The 16,986-nt window shown below is 40.8% G+C and overlaps 2 protein-coding genes across 6 annotated transcripts in view; one reads left to right on the forward strand and one right to left on the reverse strand.

The window, feature by feature from the left end:
• The window catches only part of PRIMPOL (primase and DNA directed polymerase), a 27,192-nt gene extending 13,455 nt beyond the window's left edge, over positions 1–13,737 (reverse strand). For 2 of the 4 annotated variants that reach the window (XM_075500225.1, XM_075500229.1), the window contains exons 1-5: positions 11,879–12,146; positions 9,837–10,021; positions 8,666–8,757; positions 7,530–7,671; positions 5,915–6,062 (exon numbers count right to left, since the gene is read on the reverse strand). In XM_075500225.1, coding sequence (XP_075356340.1) covers positions 5,915–6,062; positions 7,530–7,671; positions 8,666–8,757; positions 9,837–10,021; positions 11,879–12,056 — 745 coding nt within the window. In that variant the 5' untranslated portion in view covers positions 12,057–12,146. Of the gene's footprint in view, positions 1–5,914; positions 6,063–7,529; positions 7,672–8,665; positions 8,758–9,836; positions 10,022–11,878; positions 12,147–12,806; positions 13,039–13,612 lie in introns of those variants that run through there. The other 2 variants (XM_075500228.1, XM_075500226.1) reach the window with 2 other exon arrangements.
• Positions 13,629–16,986, forward strand: part of CASP3 (caspase 3) — a 14,419-nt gene continuing 11,061 nt past the window's right edge. Inside the window, exon 1 of one of the 2 annotated variants that reach the window (XM_075500234.1) lies at positions 13,629–13,773. The gene's annotated coding sequence lies outside the window, so the exon portion shown is untranslated. Of the gene's footprint in view, positions 13,825–16,986 lie in introns of both variants that reach the window. The other variant, XM_075500233.1, reaches the window with a different exon arrangement.

Consider the following 16,986-nt stretch of genomic DNA (forward strand, 5'->3'; position numbering starts at 1 on the left):
CTCCATCTCCAAGGCAGCTATACCAAAAGCCCACCGGTACCTTTTTGTGTCCTTGAAATACCCTCTCCTGAGGTAGTCTATGCCAAGGATGCACGGAGCCTCTGGGCCAGTCCCAATGGGGTGCTTTTGCCACTCATTCCCAGTTAGGTTCCCTTCACCCTCCAGTACAGTCAGCTGTTGGGATGCCCCTGTCACTCCAGAAATACAGATAGATTCTGCCTCTGTATAGCTTGACGGCATTAGGGTACACTGTGCACCAGTGTCTACTAGAGCCTTATACTCCTGTGGGTCTGATGTGCCAGGCCATCGAGCCCACACAGTCCAGTAAACCCAGTTGTCCCTTTCCTTCACCTGGCTGGAGGCAGGGCCCCTCTAGTCCTGGTCATAGTATTCGTTACCCACTTCTTGTACATACGAGTCAGAAGTTCCTTCATTAAAATCAGGAGCAAGATCAGCTCTTCTACTCTGTCTGGGGAACTGTCCACTGGAAACTGGAGCAGCAATTTTCCTGGAAGAACCCCCTTGTCTGATTGTTTTTCCTTCCAACTCATGTACCCGTGCCTCTAGGGTTGAGGTAGGTTTTCCATCCCACTTCCTCATGTCCTCTCCATGGTCACGCAGGTAAAACCTCAGGGTGCCCTGTGGTGTGTACCCTCTATATCCTCTCTCTTGAGCAGAAGAATGCTGACTCCTAATAGCTGAGATACTGGTCCCATACAGGTGGAAAGTAGGACCTATCCTCTTTGAGTTGCTGGACCTCCCAGAACAGTTTCTCCACAGCCAAGACAAGGGAGGAAGAGAGACTTTCTTTGTATTCCCAGAGTTGGCTAGCCACTTCATCTACTGTTGGTCTCCATCTTTCCAGGTCAGTATTGCCAATGAGTTGGCATACGATGATGGTATGCTCTGTACCAACTTCCACCACATGGGTTGTGTGCACTGGACTTCATCTGGATCTTTGGATACCTGCTTGTCGTCCAGGTCACCATAAGTCACCTCCAGCACAGCTAATTCCCTCAGGTACTGGAAACCTCTCTCCACGGTGGTCCACTTGCCTGGGTGATATATAACATCTTCCTTGAAGGGATACCTTTCCTTCATGCCTGACAGGAGTCACCTCCAGAGGCTGAGGGCTTGTGCCCCTTTTCCAATTGCTTTGTCAATGCCCCCTTCCCTAGAAAGGGATCCCAGCTGTTTGGCTTCCTTACCCTCTAATTCCAGGCTACCGGCCCCATTATCCCAGCATCGGAGCAGCCAGGTGACAACGTGCTTGCCTGGACAATGGCTGAGATCTTGTCACATATCACGCAGCTCACTTGGGGATAGGGATCGGGTGGTTTCCATCTCATTTACAAGTTCTTCCTCCCTCGTGATGGCCCTGCTTTTTCATCATCCCTTTCTAAACGAGCTGACTTTTGCTTCCAAGATTTCTTCTCATGTATAGGGGCAACTGATACTGGCATGGGTTGGTTACCTGGTTCAGTTGCAGTGCCTGTCGCAGGGGTTGGAGCAGCCGCAGTCCCTGTTGCAGGAGTTGGAGTAACCGCAGTATCTGTCACCAGGGCTGGAGTAGCCACAGTGCCTGTCGTTTTGTCGTCAGATCCAGAGACCTTCTCTCCCCCTTGACGGTACTGAATAGTGTTGAACAGGGCTCGGTAGGTGTGGGCCAGGCCCCAGCACATTGCAGTGATTTGTGTCTCCCTAGAATTGCCAGGGTGACAATATACTTTTTCCAAATATTCTGCTAATTTTTCAGGATTCTGCACTTGTTCAGGGGTGAAGTTCCAAAGCACTGGAGGTGCTCACCATCCTAGGCATTTGCCCATGCTATCCCCCACACCCTGCCACTCACAACTATCCAGCCTTGGGTCAGATCTCTGCATGGTATTCTTAAATTGCTTATTAACCTTAGACAAAACCGAAACAATATTCTCAAGCAATACCAATAGAAGTATCTTAACTACCCACAGATGTTCAAGATACTGAAAAGTTATTGTAATGAAGGAGGAAACATCACAGAAGAAGGTAGCGAAGGTACCATTCTGTATTTCCTCCATAAAAAACCTCTCAGAGGAAGAAGTATAATTGCTAATTGTCTCCACAAGGTGGTACCCGAAGTACAGTAATGGCTTCAGTATGAATCCCAAATACCAGATTAAGCTCAAGGCCAGTGTTTTAATAACAAATCTCCCAGGCAAAACATCACTAATCACTGCAGAGCACAACAAACTGCAAAAACCAACACCGATCTTTAACATGTACAGCAAAATAATGAGCATGCAGATCAGATAAAGTAATATCGAGAACAGATGAATCAATATCGTGACCCGCCAACTGTTAACAGATCTAAATTCCTTAATGCGCTCTGGTTAATCTGTTATTATCTCAAACCCTTCAGGCCCCACATTGGGCACCAAAAAGGACTGTTGTGCAACCAAGCACCACACAGGTGCTCACTCACCCTCCCCACCCTGGTGGGATTGGGGAGAGAGTGTGAAGAGCAAAAGTAAGAAAACTCATGGGTTGAGATAAGAACAGTTTTATAATTGGGAAAAAAAAAAAATTGTAATGAAAAGGAAAACAATGGGGGGGGGGGGGGGGGGGGGGGGGAACGAAACCCAAGAAGAAAAAAAACAAGTGATGCAACCGCTCACCACCCACTGACCAATGCCCAGCCAGTTCCGAGCAGTGATCACTGCTCCCTGGCCAACTCCCCCTAGTTTATACACTGAGCATGACGGCATATGGTATGGAATAGCCCTTTGGCCAGTTGGGGTCAGCTGTCCTGGCTGTGCCCCCTCCCAGCTTCTTGTGCACCTGGCAGAGCATGGGAAGCTGAAAAGCCCTTGACTGGTGTAAGCACTACTTAGCAACAGCCAAAATATCAGTGTGATATCAACATTATTCTCATGCTAAATCCAAAACAGCACTGTACCAGCTACTGGGAAGAAAATTAACTCTATCCCAGCTGAAACCAGGACTTTGTGCATGACTCCTGATATAAAATGGTTATGAAACAGTATCATCCAAGATGTGATAGTTCATATTCTAGTTTATCTCACATAAATACCACTAACTCATCTTGAAGTAATTTTTATTAGACAGAACACCACAATGATGAATTTAAAAAAAAAAAATTTGAATGTGTCTGAAAAAGATATTAACCCTTTTAAGTTTCATATTAGACAAAATCTTTCCGTCACCTCAAAGAATATATGTATTTTCATACAGATTCTGTGAAATTACTTTATGAAGTTATCTGCATTTTTAGTTATTTACTACAGCAGAGTATTTTGCACAAAGTACAAAGCTAATACACTTTAAGCCAGGTTTGTCAAGCAGGTTACTAAAATGCATTAATGAAAAGTCTAGAGTGTAATAATATTGGTAACATGCATGAATTTAACACTGACATTTACATATCTCAATTATAAAAAAAATCAATTTTTACTGTGACTTCAACATTTTGTTGAAAAGGAAAAGGCAGAACACAAATACACAATCTCTAAATATATTTTAAGTCTGACAGTAAACATGTCAAATTCACGTCACGGTGGAGACACAGAACACTTAACTGATGGACTAGAATAAACAGTTCAAGCTTCTACTGAAAGAACTGACTAGTGTAATTTAGTTATCAAGATCACAGGCTAAAACTGCTGTCATACCAAATTATTTATCATCCATGTATTACTTAACAGTTTTATGGTGGCAGAGGAGTTAAAGACCAGACTTTTGAACTAAAAATTGCATCCATGTATCCCTTAAATGTAATCCCATTTAAGCCTTTGGGGTTCGTAGCTGTTACCAGAGTGTCACATAAGAAATAACTGCTCTGTGTCATGCTTGGGGCTGGCAGCCAGTATTATAAGCATTTGCTTATAACTTTGACAATCTGCTTAGCTTGCCATGTCAGCCACTCCTCAAAAGGTTTAGGGGGGACAGATTCTACTGCTCCTAAGAATGAGAAACAGGTTTTTTAACGTTAAAAAAAAAAGCTGGATAAAATGGTTCTGAGAAATCCTATGGCCTCTTTGTATTTCCTATGGCCTCTTTGTATTGGAGTAAGGATCTGAATTTTGGCCTGAAGTGATGCTTAGGCCATGGACCACATGTGTATATTAAATATATTTGGGGAAAAAAAAATTTGTACATGCACGCAGGCCTACAAGATCCAGGCTCTCCTTACAGTTTGCTCTACTCCTCCAGCTGTTCATGCTGGCAAGACCTTTCATAGATGATTCCTCAGAGCAACACAAAACATGTGTAAACCCTACTACAACTTTTATCCAACAGTACATGTGCTCTTCCCGTGAAATAACTAGACAATTCAAAAGGAAAATATGATGTTTTCTAATGCTGTACTGGGCTAGAAAGAAGCCCAGCACTGTGTCATTAATGACAGCATCACTGTCCTGTCATTAAGTACTAAAAGCAAAGAGCCCATCTTCCCTGTGCTCTCTACAATCCCCTGCTAGGACATACACAGTGCACAGTAAGAAGCTACTTAAAAAACACAGGAGGTATTAAAAAAGAAGAAATACAGTATAAGCTTTACTCAAGACTGGAATGAGGGAAGGTACAGAGCTAGAAAAAGAGGTAAGGGTGAGAAAGGAAGAGGAAGATAGGGCATGAAGACAGTCAGATAGATTGTGACCAAGCAGACAGCAGAATAAAAGCAGGGAACCTGACTGGGACCAAAATTATGATCCCAACACCCTCAACTCTTCCTATTCTACTGCCAGTGGAAACCCGGTAACAAAGCACATGATTTCTTTCTCTCTGATACATGTAATTCTGCTGCTGTTGTCACAGATCCTCCTGAACACAAATGGTAGAGCTAAATGTCACAAATCTAAATTTCATCCCTTCTAATAACCTGTGAGATTATTAATATGGTACTCTCTAACAGCATTTCTGCTTCCTCTCCCTCACCCTATTTGTTTGTTTGAAACAAACGCAGTAAGTAACAAAGGTTACAAAATCGAACGCTCAAATATTAAGAAATGACAAAACCAAGGCTGCAGGTGCAATGTTAAATAACCCAAACTTCTGCATTTGTAGGTTGATACAGATTTTAATTCCATCACTGGGCAAGCTGCTTTCCATCAGTTCGTGCTTCACTCAGACAAAACACAGCTGATATTCTACTGTGCTCTCATTGTTCAATGTATGTCTATAAGCCTGCTTTACTGCACCCCATACAGAATACATATACAAGAAGAAGAAATTACGAATTTCAACATTAACTTTCCTTAATGCTCACCACTAGCACCTCAGTGCTTCACAAACAGCATTTTAAAAGTATGTTCAAAATACTTCTGTGAAGTGAGGGGGTATTATTATACTTACTTTAAAAATGGAGTCAAGACAACCCTGAACTGGCAATTCTTTGTGTTGGAGTTGCCATATCCCATGAAATCCCAACTTACATCAACAATTAAAATTGCTTTCACCTTTCTCTTAATCATGTTTATGCACAGGTGGCTTGAAACCATCTTTGTCCTGCCTTTCTGACCCTGTGCTGAGCACAAACCAACTGTATTTAGAGCCAGTAATTGTAGCTTTAATTGTTAAGACTGACATTAACCTGAAAATTAAGGAGTCATAGTCACACTGTAAAATTTTCAAGCCCAAAACCAGTCTTGCCAGTAGTTTCGTAAATAAATCATACAGGCACAAAAATAGTTACATTTTTGCCAACACAAATGCTAATTATAGAAATAGGAAGTAGAAGATGAGTTGAGAAATAATGAGGCTTAATGAAATAGAAATTCCCAGTCATTTCTGCTGGGAATACGTATTTGTTTCCACATATAATTCCACAAAATAAATATTCAAAAGAGAGATGGCACTGTACAAAGTCAAAACCTCACCTTTTATTTCTAGGTGTAAGAGAAAAGAACACACTTACCAACATGAATATTATCCTTAAATACAGTCTTTTGGGGTAGAAATATTAAGTGTCGACTGAATTTTTCATCAGTACTGGAATCTAAATTCAAGACATCTTTGGCTGAACAATTTACATCATAAAGTTCTTTTAAGTTTTGGCTGACAAGCTGAAATGATAAACATTCATTAGGCTTTTTTGTCTAGCATTTTTAATAGTGGTATCTATAAAACCTAACACAAATGAAGATTCTACATCTTTTTTTCAAGTGTTTTTTCTCATTTTGAGCATACAATTAATTTAATTTAAAGTAACTCATAACATAGCAAATTTTAACCAAATTTGACAGAGGCTCTATTTCCTGAAATAAGCAAGTCACTGAATATACTAACAGTGATAAGCTGAGCAGATTTTCAGGTCAAACTAATTTAGAGGCTTTATGTTCTTTTTTTTCCACCACAAAGCAGTTCACACCCACAGTGACAATGTTTGTAATGCAGGCTTACCTAGAATGGAAGACAGAGGCTATCATGATATAAAGGCTTGGTATGCTAATTCACTGTTATGATTTTGCTAATTCATTGGTATGACCCAATGAACACTGTCTAAGCAGAAGACATAAGATGTCTGGCTCTAAAATAGATCTAAAAACCTTCTATAAGCTAAGCTTGTGATTACTCATGTTTAGGACTCGGACTCAGAACCTAAGGGCCTGGAATTTTAGGATTTTAGCATCTCAGATCCCTCACCCAGCAAATCTAAAGTTCTCTTCTTAACCTGAGGAATCTCTAGATTTCAGAATTGATCCACAATGGAGTAAACCCCTCTGGATTCTGTATCAGGGAAGAGTTCTTTATGAAGGAACAACCTCAATCATCCTTTTCTTTCTTTCCTTTCTAGCTAGGGACATGTAAGCATCAGAAGTCTCACAAATAAATGGCCACTCACAAAGAGATTTTATTGGAACAGCAGATATTCTTCTAAAAACCTGCTTTATTTTCCACCTCTGTCATATTGAATTTGCAGTGGAGCTCATTTTCCAATCAAATTTGCAACAGAATGGAAATTTGCACTATTTAACAAAACTGATAATTAGCAAAGATATTTAACTTTAGGTACCAAATTGGTAAATGCAGTCACCTGATGCTCTCTACATCATCATTTAACTCAACTATAATGAACTGCCATCTGAAGATAGCTAAAATCAGGAGGGATTTATCTAAGCCTAGATATATGACTGCACCAGCTGGCAAAGGAAATGAACTGAGGAATATCTGAACGGAACTTTTATTGATGCTACTCTAAAGAATACCTAAACACACCTTCATTTTTACAGCTTTGAAGTGGCAGAGCACATAAAAACAATCTGCAAAAGCAAAGTTATCATATCAGTAAACCTACACTGAATACAAGCATTTCAACAATCATCGTTCTCTATTTTTTCCTTTCACTTAAAGGAGAGAACCTTTGCTTTAATTAAACAGTACTTTTTACTTCATTAAAAATAACCACTAGGTCTACAATTCTTTTTCATTTTACTATAGAATAATCAAGATAAAGTGGCAAATACTTTGGTATCATATTAAATCAACAACAAATTCATATTAAACTACAACATGACTTTGCCTCAGCTTACCTCAATTAACTTCGCAACCATACTCTTGCCATCTGCACCAGGATTTGCTGGTTTGTAGAACTCCAAATCAAAATAAAGTTTACAAGCATCTTTTTCAGGAATTACTTCATAGCAATGCATAAGACTTGTTTTATAACCTTTCCTAAGAAAAAAACAAAAATCACAACTTCTCACGATAAACATTATACATACTTATCAGTTGCAAACAAGGATCCCACAAGTCCTAAATATTCTTTTATTTTTCAATCAACCACCCATATTACAAAAAGTAGCAGCCCTATAACGCTTCGAAAAATGTGTAACTAACTTCAGCATCAAATATCAACAAAGATATTTGTCTGGCCTAGAATTTAAGTTTGTAAAGTATTCTCTTCCCCATCCCGTCCCCCCCAAGTCTTACAATAAATACTGTCAACAGAAATTCTGTTGAGAATCTAAGGAATGATGGAAACTACAGTAGAAAACTTACAAAGTTATCACTCATATGCCTTAAGCACTAAAAATGAGATTACATAGACTTTTTTCCAACTAAATTAAAAATTAATCTCATTTTCAAATTGAGAAAAAAAATCAAGTTTACTTTTCATATAAAAATTGACTCTTAGATTTCTTTTACTTCATAACCAAATACTTTATTGTAAAATAAAAAATTGGGAAAAAATGTTCAGCACATGATCAAATTGTCAGTACTTGAAACTACATCACACAAATGCAAAACCATAAATAGGTAACTGGACATTTATATTAACGCCCATTTAAACTGGTATATGACTAATCATAGAAATATGTTTGTGTCACATGTTAGTATGATCCCCTGAGGAAAGCTGACAGCGAAAGCAGATCTACTGCTATTAGATTTAAGTTCAGTAGATGGGGTCCTTAATTCACAGGAAATAATGGCAGTCTGCAACTCAAAAGAAAGTTGAAACCCACTATAGAATAGATTGGTTTGTCCTTATGAAGATTTTCCCCATGGCCAAGATCAAACCTCAGGCAACCCACTACTGCTCTGTGCTAGTCAGAGCAGCAGATGGCTACTGGGGACAGCTATCCAGTAACAGCTACTACTAGAGAATAGCATATCCAGTATACTACTATCTTAGAGTAATGAATAGGGTACCTTTTCAAATACTCACGTGTAATAAAACCAAAGCTCTTTATATGTTGTCACAAGGTAAAACCTCTGTCCACTTTGTGTGTTCTTTTCCAATGCAAATACATGAACATCCTTTTAAAATAAAAACATTGAAGGTTTTTTATTCAAAGAACTAGTTAAAGTCTTCAGAAGTTCCTATTTAATATTAATTTCTCTGGTCAAAGGTTAGTAAATATTAGAAAACTATAAACCGATTGCTTATCCTTTTTCAACCCAAGTAGGATCTGGTTTTAATTAAGAACATAATTCTGATTTCAGTTCCATGAATAAAAATTTGAAGCTTTTCTTTGTTATGCATTAATGTAAACTCTGTAAAGTCGTCTTTTTTCTGATCAGCAGCAAGTGCATCTAACAGGAGGAGGAACAATGTCCCAAAAGGAACAGTCTTATGGATATGATGGCAACATATGGCTTTATAGCAAATATTCTTTACACTCTATATTATTGAAATCCAAAAATGGAAATCTGAAAAGAAAACAAACAAAAACACCCACTGCCAAGTCAGTGAGAGTGCATTTTGGAAAACAGACTGTCAGGATTACTTAAACACCTAAAACAGTGGGAAGAAACCCTGGTACTTTCTTTAAAAGCACCAATCAATTTGAAAAGTATTAAATGCAGGGAGCTGAAAATAGAGAATACATTTTGCATAACATTTATTTGACTTATCACTTCTTGTCATCTGAACTTGCTACTCTGATGTCATTGGAGAGCTGTTTTTATTTTGTCTCTGCCTCCTGTTTATCTCTTTTCCTTCCTCAGTTTTTTCCTCCTCTTTCTTCCTACTCAACTCTCACTACCTTCCCATTCTCCTGCCAACCTTGACAGTTTCTTTATCTTCAGAAGGAACAAATCTATCACAGTATTACCAAAAAGCAGTTTTACTGTTAGAGGTTAACACCACATATCAATTCCTATGTCAGAACTAGTACTTCTTAGAGCTACCTCCAGTGTTGCATGATCTCCTACAAAGGAAAAAAAAAAAAACCAAACCAAACTTGCTGTTTCAGGACTGGGGAGATGAAAAAAAAAAAGAAAGAAAAAAAACATCTTGCAATCTGATAAAGACTTTACTGTTAACCAAGCTTTAAGTAAAGTTCAACCTTGAAAGTACCTAAAGAGTAGGGACATTCACCTAACAAATAATTTACCTCTTTGCAAGTTTTTACATAATTGAAAGCTTCAGCCTGACGACAAAATATTTTCCAAACAGAGGATGGCAGAAAGGGTTTGGACAGTTTTGGTCTATAAACTGGAGGAAGAGGGTTTCTTTCATAGTGAGACGCTAGTTCTTCCACTTTCTTCAGTCTTTCTTCCCATTTTCTCTTCATTTGTCCTAAAGCAATTACAAATAGTCAAATCAGTATCAATTTCTGTTTGTGACCCACTTTTAATATATCCTGTACTCATCACTACTTTTGATTCTGGTTTTGTTGAGCATACTTTATTAACTGAGAGCAGCCAAGATTCCAAACGAACACCCAACCTTGCTATGATACTCATTCTAACATCAAATCTTTCCACGCAGATTTGGAAGTAAAAGATCTTCATAGTAATACTATCAAAGATAAACACGACAGCATAGATATAATAAGGGAAGGCCTAAGAAGTTTCATTTTTGTTTACAGAACGGTATTACATTCCTCCTTAAAAAGTATACAAACTGTGTTAATTAACCACACAATATTAGTAAGGAGTGAAAAAATACTATTATTTCTGCTTTATGGTTGGAGAGACAAATGAGATCGTTAATTTGTATGGGTAGTACAGCACTTGAGTTCCTGAGAAAAATTAAGATTTCAGTGACTCTAGCTCTGTATCTCAAAGTAAAAGAACTGCGATTTTAAATGAGGGCTCCATTCGCCACTGCCAACCTTTGCTATTGATCAGTAATACTTACACCTGCTTTAAAATCTCATGTACTGTCTTGCAAAGTTAAGATAGCAATCTTACATCTTTTCAAGAAATAGCACGTGATGCAGTAATGCTTGCTATCTTGCAACCTTTAAACTTCTAGTCACATGAAGTAATCCAAATGCTATAAGGTAATGTAGTAAAGCATAAATACACATTACCATACGTACAATTATTTGTAACTTTAATTAACTGTTTCTCTGGGAAAATTCATTGCCCGTCTGAACACCTGCAAATCGGTAAAGAGCATTGCTAACCAACTGTGAAACAGAGGAAGAGGGGCAAGAAGTAAAAAAAGATGAAGGTGCATCTTTTTGTTCTGCCCAGCATAACCATTTACTGACCCTTGGTTCTTATAACAACCTCCCAGTTGCAATGAAACATAAAAGTGAAACTGACTATACTCAAAAATATTCAAACCTTTAACAAGCTGGATCCACAAGGTGCATTTAAGTATTCAAATACTCTTGTGGGCCCCAAAGCCCTAATTTTAGATCCTCTGAATCCCCCTCCAAGTTTTCCACAGTAAAGGTTCCTGGACACCCATATTTCTGCCCATGGTACATCTAAGCCTGCCTATGTTTTGACACTTCAGTGCCTATGTCAAGTCTAAACAACAGAATATTTTTATCTTACAGGGGTCATATATATTATCTCTATAGACTTTGTCAGTCTCCTGACCTGTGAATTTTTTCCCCTCCCTTTTCTTGCAATTAGTTTCTTCTTTGGGAATGAAAATGAAATTATAGATAGCAATCAGCATTTCTCAGAAGTGCCAGCAGAACCCTCAGTTTCATTTTGATGCTGTTGGCTCTGTTGTAAATTAACTGGGTGCAAAAGACATTCCCCGCATCGCACTTTCGTGCAAGGTGACCATTAAAAAGAAGGGAAGTGAAGGACAATTCCCATAATTGTCTACTCATTTTAAATTTCCTAGTTAGATCAGGACATATTTTTGCAGAAACACAGCTGGAAGGATATCTGAACCTGGGAGAAGGCTGATGACCCTTACTTTAAACTGAGATCCGTCACTGTTCTTGTAGTTCAAACACTCCTGGATTCTCAGCAGCCCAACGTGTCAGGTCTTGTCAAGGTAACTTCAGTTCCTCTATCAACTATACCTATCACAACACATCTATTTAGAGCTTGTACGACTTACACCTACATACTAGGTGTAACTACAGACTAGACTTCTGAGCTTACTGGGAAATTCTCACTTCATTGTCCTCTCTTCTGTCCCACCAGAAGTAAGGGGAGTAATTATTTTTATTTTACTTGCCAGAAAGAAATTTTGTCACCAACATGTTTGGATATCGGTGTTTTTGACTCAGGAGGATGACTGCATGAAAACCCCAGGAAAATGTATCTCCTGGGAGATGACTTAAAGAACTTGTTATTTCATTTCCTCCTCTTTGATGGTAAACTATTTCTTTTTTAGTGATGAGGACAGCAGACATCTTATATTTTCATACTGCAGACAATTGTTGCTTGGTTTTTTTGTTTTGGTTTTTTTTTAAACAAATGGACTCGCCATTTCAGAAACAGCAATTTTCTCCCTCATGCTACAGGGGAAAGACAAACACAAATGCATGATTTCATCATATGTGTCCCTACATTTTAGTAAAAAAAAAAAAAAAGAAAAAGCTCAAAAATCTGTAATGATTACGATAAAACACACTGTCCACACCTGCTGAGAAATGAAGCTTAGACATGCAAATCAACCGCTACTCAAAATAATGTGATAACATTAGTTTCCTGGCCGGTGTGTATCATGCAACATAGCTCTATGCCAGAATTCATGCTCCTCAACACTAATAAATCCATGAGATTTTCTCCCAGCTACTGATTCAGCCTTAGAAGAACATATTAAATAACTTTCTCCCTAGTGCTAAATTTCTTAACGTTAGTGAAAATTAACTTGGCTATCCTTATGTTGAGCTGAACTGTGGCATACTAACAAACACTACTCACCTTCCCTCAAGAATACAAGGAACATCAAATTTTCATCTTGCGCTCCTAATAGAAGTAGCTTCTACAGTTAGGATTTGAGGAATTTTGTGCAAAATGCAGGATATTAGACCTGGTGATAAGACCTCAAAAAGTAGGCTAGTGCCTGTTGTGAGAAGCTGGAAAACTTAGTTTCTAATGTTAAACTTAGTCTGACTCCTGCTACTGAAGGTCAATGTACAAATACGAAACTAACTGACCTGAAAGTTGATGATGAAGCTGAAACTAGCCCTTCTTCAGAGAGCTGTTGTGTAAGGCTGAAGGGCAGGGCAGTGGGATGCTAGAGGAAGGAATACTCAGACCACATTTGTCAATCGGCTGTGCGATTTCCAAGCTTTCATCGTGCAGCGGTGGGAGATAAACCCCGCCATAAGTGGAAGGTCCTGCTCTGATACAGTCCAGTACATCCGCGCTTATCTAGCTCGCTGAAATCTGAAACATAGCCTCTCATTTTGTAATCATCCCCACAAATTACTTAAGAAGGCGATCATCTTTACAATACACCGTTCTGTCAGAAAGGTAAATTTTTTCAGCGCGCAGAGGAACTAAAACAAAAGACAGAAAACAACAGGGTTTGGGTTAGACGAAGCCCAACATAACAGCATTAAGCGCAGCATAACACGTTGCCCTCAGGCAGCTCTAACAGGCTTAGCATTCGAACCCACCTAAGGCTCGCGTGGGCACTGCCACGCGCCTGGTGCGGGGGTAATCGCGGCGTAACGGCAGCCGAAGGGCGCGGTTGCTTATGTTTCCCCCCGTGTAACAGAGCACACCCGAGGGGCCCGGCCCGCCCCGCCCAGGCAAGCCCCGCGCTAGGAAGACGGGGACCGGCGGGAGCAGCAGCACCGCGGCGCCCGGCAGGCCGCGGCGACGGGAGGGGGGCGCAGGCGGCCACCCCGCGCGCCTCCTCAGACGTGGCGCTCGGCCCGGCCTCACGCCGCCTCCCTTCGGGGCCGGGAGCCGCCGCGCAGGGCGGGCAGCAGCCTCAGGGCCGATACCGACTCACCGCCACAGCCCGCGCGCTGCCGCCGTTGGCGTTTGAACCACGTGCCGTTGGGGCGGGCGGGCTCCTCCGCCCCGCGCGGGGAGGAGCCAGAGGGGCTGCGAGGCGATCGCGCACGGTGGCGGTCCTCCCTCCACGCCGCGGCGAGCGGAGCCCCGGGGAAGGCAAGTCGGAGCGTCGCGCCGCGCCGGTGGAGCGGGCAGGCGGCACAGCCGGTGGGTGGCGGCGGCGGGGCCGAACAAAGCGGTGGGGGTGGGGTACGGCTGGCTGGCGCCCGCCCGGGACCAGGCTGTGGCTCTCCGGCTCCGCGGGGCCTCGGTCCGGCGGGGGCGGCCGCCCGCGCCTCTCCTGCAGGGAGACGGCTGAGGGGAGTGGGAGCCTCCCCACGCCCGGGCCGGGAGGGGAGCCGCTGCTCGCCCGGGGCGGGCCCGGCTCAGAGCGCCGCCTTCCCGCTCCCCTGGCTGCCCGCGGGGCTCCTGCCACAGCCGGCTTGGCGGCGGCGACGGCGGGGCGGCTGGTTGTTGGGGGCGGATGTCTCTGCTCCGCCCGCCGCAGCGCCTTGCCTCCCGGACGCGGCGGGAGGAGCCCGGCCGCGGCGCCGGCCCAGCGCTCGCCGCTTCCCCCTTCCCTGGAGGGAGAGCACGGGGGCTTAGCTATAAAGTTATCTTAGTTGTCCAGAAGCTTAAGGCAGGCAGTTTGCTACTTTAAGCCTGTTTTTGTGGAGAAGCTGACTAAACAAAATAAATGTGTTTTAATTTTAATTTTAAAATTTAGTGCTTTAATTTTAAACTGCTTTCCGGTGTCCCTCCGATAGACTGTTAACGAACGGGAAACATAGGGCCTGAAACTGCCTTTGGATCTACCAAAATAAAGCTTTGGATACAGCGGGCTAAACCTCGTCTGGAAAATGGCTCTGCAGCGACCCGGTTGCTAACAAAGAGTGAGTGTGCGATAGCTGAGAGGCATCGTCCCAAGATCAGGGCCACAGGGGCAATGGTACGCACACTTGCCTCCATTCTATTGATCCTGACAGTGCAGGGAAAGAATACTTGATGCCCTCACAGACACAGTGACTCCCTTTTTATAGGATGTAGAAGGCCCTGTCCAAGGTTTTGTCAGTCTGTTCCCTGCTAGGTTGAAGGATAGTGCTGGTAATCTAGTCTTTTACCCTCCAACTGGTAATTCTCATCTTAATTATCTGCTTCTTGTCAGTTGGTAGCATTGAAAATAACACACCTTGCCCTTAATAGCCTTGTCAGGCTCCTTCATGTTTATTGCCGTGGTGATGTTGTTAATAGGTAGAGGTGAAGGAATAAGGAAGTGTCCCATCTACTCTCAGAATAAATTCAGGTCTTGCTGATTTTGCAGATTAATGCTGACTAACTAAAAGTCTGTTTGCTTTTGGAAGATCAGAGTGCTGGCTCGGTGTCGGTGCTTTCCAACAACTGTATCCAGACCAGAAGTAATGTGAAGGGTTGTCACAGTTTGGCGTGCTTCCTCTAGTGGTAGCAGTATTTAACAGTGGGATAATGCCACGTAGAAAACATAATGGTATATTTCAAATGTTTTTAGTTTTTTCATACAGTCAGCTTCTATATTTTCCTTCCGTTATTAATTGGATAATTATCAGTTATCTTTATACATTGTAGAATGGAAAATTCTTAATTTGCATGTCTGCATTAGTATCACAATGTACCATGTTTATATTTATGTACATTAAATACCTTCTTTGAATGCTTGACATTTTTTCTTGCAATCATGTGAGGTGGAAAACTGCCCTTTTCTAATCTTTAAGGGCATGTTTTATGATACTGGTTCCTGTTTTGGACATGTATTTTAATACTGCGACAATCATTGCTTTGTAGCAGCTGACATATATTGAACATATGCTGTCTTGTCTCTTGTGGTTTGCATATTTCAAGATACAGCTGGTGATTAGAGACAATTCAGTTATTTGCTTCCTTCCCTGTCTGAGAAGCTTCAGTGTTATTTTTATCACTATATCATTAATTTGTCTTGTGTGGTTCACAATTCACGTAAATATGCTTTAAAAAGAAACTTGATGATTCCAGTGGTGATATATGATGATTTGAATGTATTTTCATTAGGTCTGGGTAGAATAAGTAAATCCAGGCTGGAATGGAGTAAAAACATTGTTTTATTTATCATTTTCCTATCAAAAGAAAAGCATTGGAACAATTGCATTTATATAAGGCAAAATATATTTTTTGCTTTTATTGCTACATGGAGAGACTTTGGTAATTTTTGGTAGTTTGCTGAGCATAGTTTTGGACCTTTTTGAACCACTTTATTTTTTACTTAGTACCTCTGAAGATCATTGTAGCGTCATCTTTATATCCGCTATCTCTGTCTTATAGGGTTTTTTTTAAAACTTTGGGTTTTTTTTCAAATAAAATATTGTAAAATAAGCTTCCTAAAACCTACAGAACGTATTCTGCAAGATTAGAAAAATGCTGTTGCTCATTTCAGCTACTTGTTTTTTAAGTTTTCTTACAGTTGAAAGCTCTTCTTACATAAGCTTTCAGAGAAAAGAATATCAAGGAGCAGAATAACAATTTTTAATTAAATTCTTAATGCATTGTCCTGATTTCCCCCCCCCCCCCCCCAACCCTAACAGCATGAGATCATCCTCTACAGGGAAATGTGTATTCTGCTTGACAGAACGTGACATCATCGCATTACCTAAACCAAGATGAGGCAATTCTTAGCAGTGTTAGAATCAGCACCGTCCTCCAGGGAGCATTGCTGTTACCCTGACTAGTGCTTTAGAGCAGAAAACATACTGCTGATTAAAACGTGCATTTGAGTGCCTAGCAACAAAACAGATATCTCTTTGCGGATGTCTTTTGTTCTTTAAAGAAGTGCGGGTGACTTGGTGCATTAAGGTGCTCAGAAACTGGTGGATATTAGAGGTGAGTTGCAGATTCTATTCTGAAGATAAAGCATGCATATTTTAAATACTTAATGTATTATACCCACTTTTTCTTCATTATCTCTCTAGCTTTTGTAAAGACTCTTAGACAAGCTCCAGTCATGATGCAGTAGAATGCAGTAAGCTCTAGCACTTCATTAAACAATTGAAACTGTAGGCTGTGAGCTAGGCTTGCAAAGGCTTTAGTAAGAAATATTTTTATGATATGGTATTACAAAATGTGTTTTAAATTTTTCAGAAACAAAGTACTGTAGTTCATTGCAATTGTAGGTTTTGCTAGCCACTTCTTCAAATTTCATTGTTTCTTTGGCACTGGATCAAGGACAGAAGTTTTAAAGTTCTAAGTTTTAAGGGTTGCAAAAAGGTCAAGGAGATAAGTCTTAATTTAAGGTCGCTTAAATGTTGAAGATCTTTCTTACTGTTT

This window comes from Mycteria americana, chromosome 4 (genome assembly GCF_035582795.1).
Source record: "Mycteria americana isolate JAX WOST 10 ecotype Jacksonville Zoo and Gardens chromosome 4, USCA_MyAme_1.0, whole genome shotgun sequence".
Lineage (NCBI taxonomy): Eukaryota > Metazoa > Chordata > Aves > Ciconiiformes > Ciconiidae > Mycteria > Mycteria americana.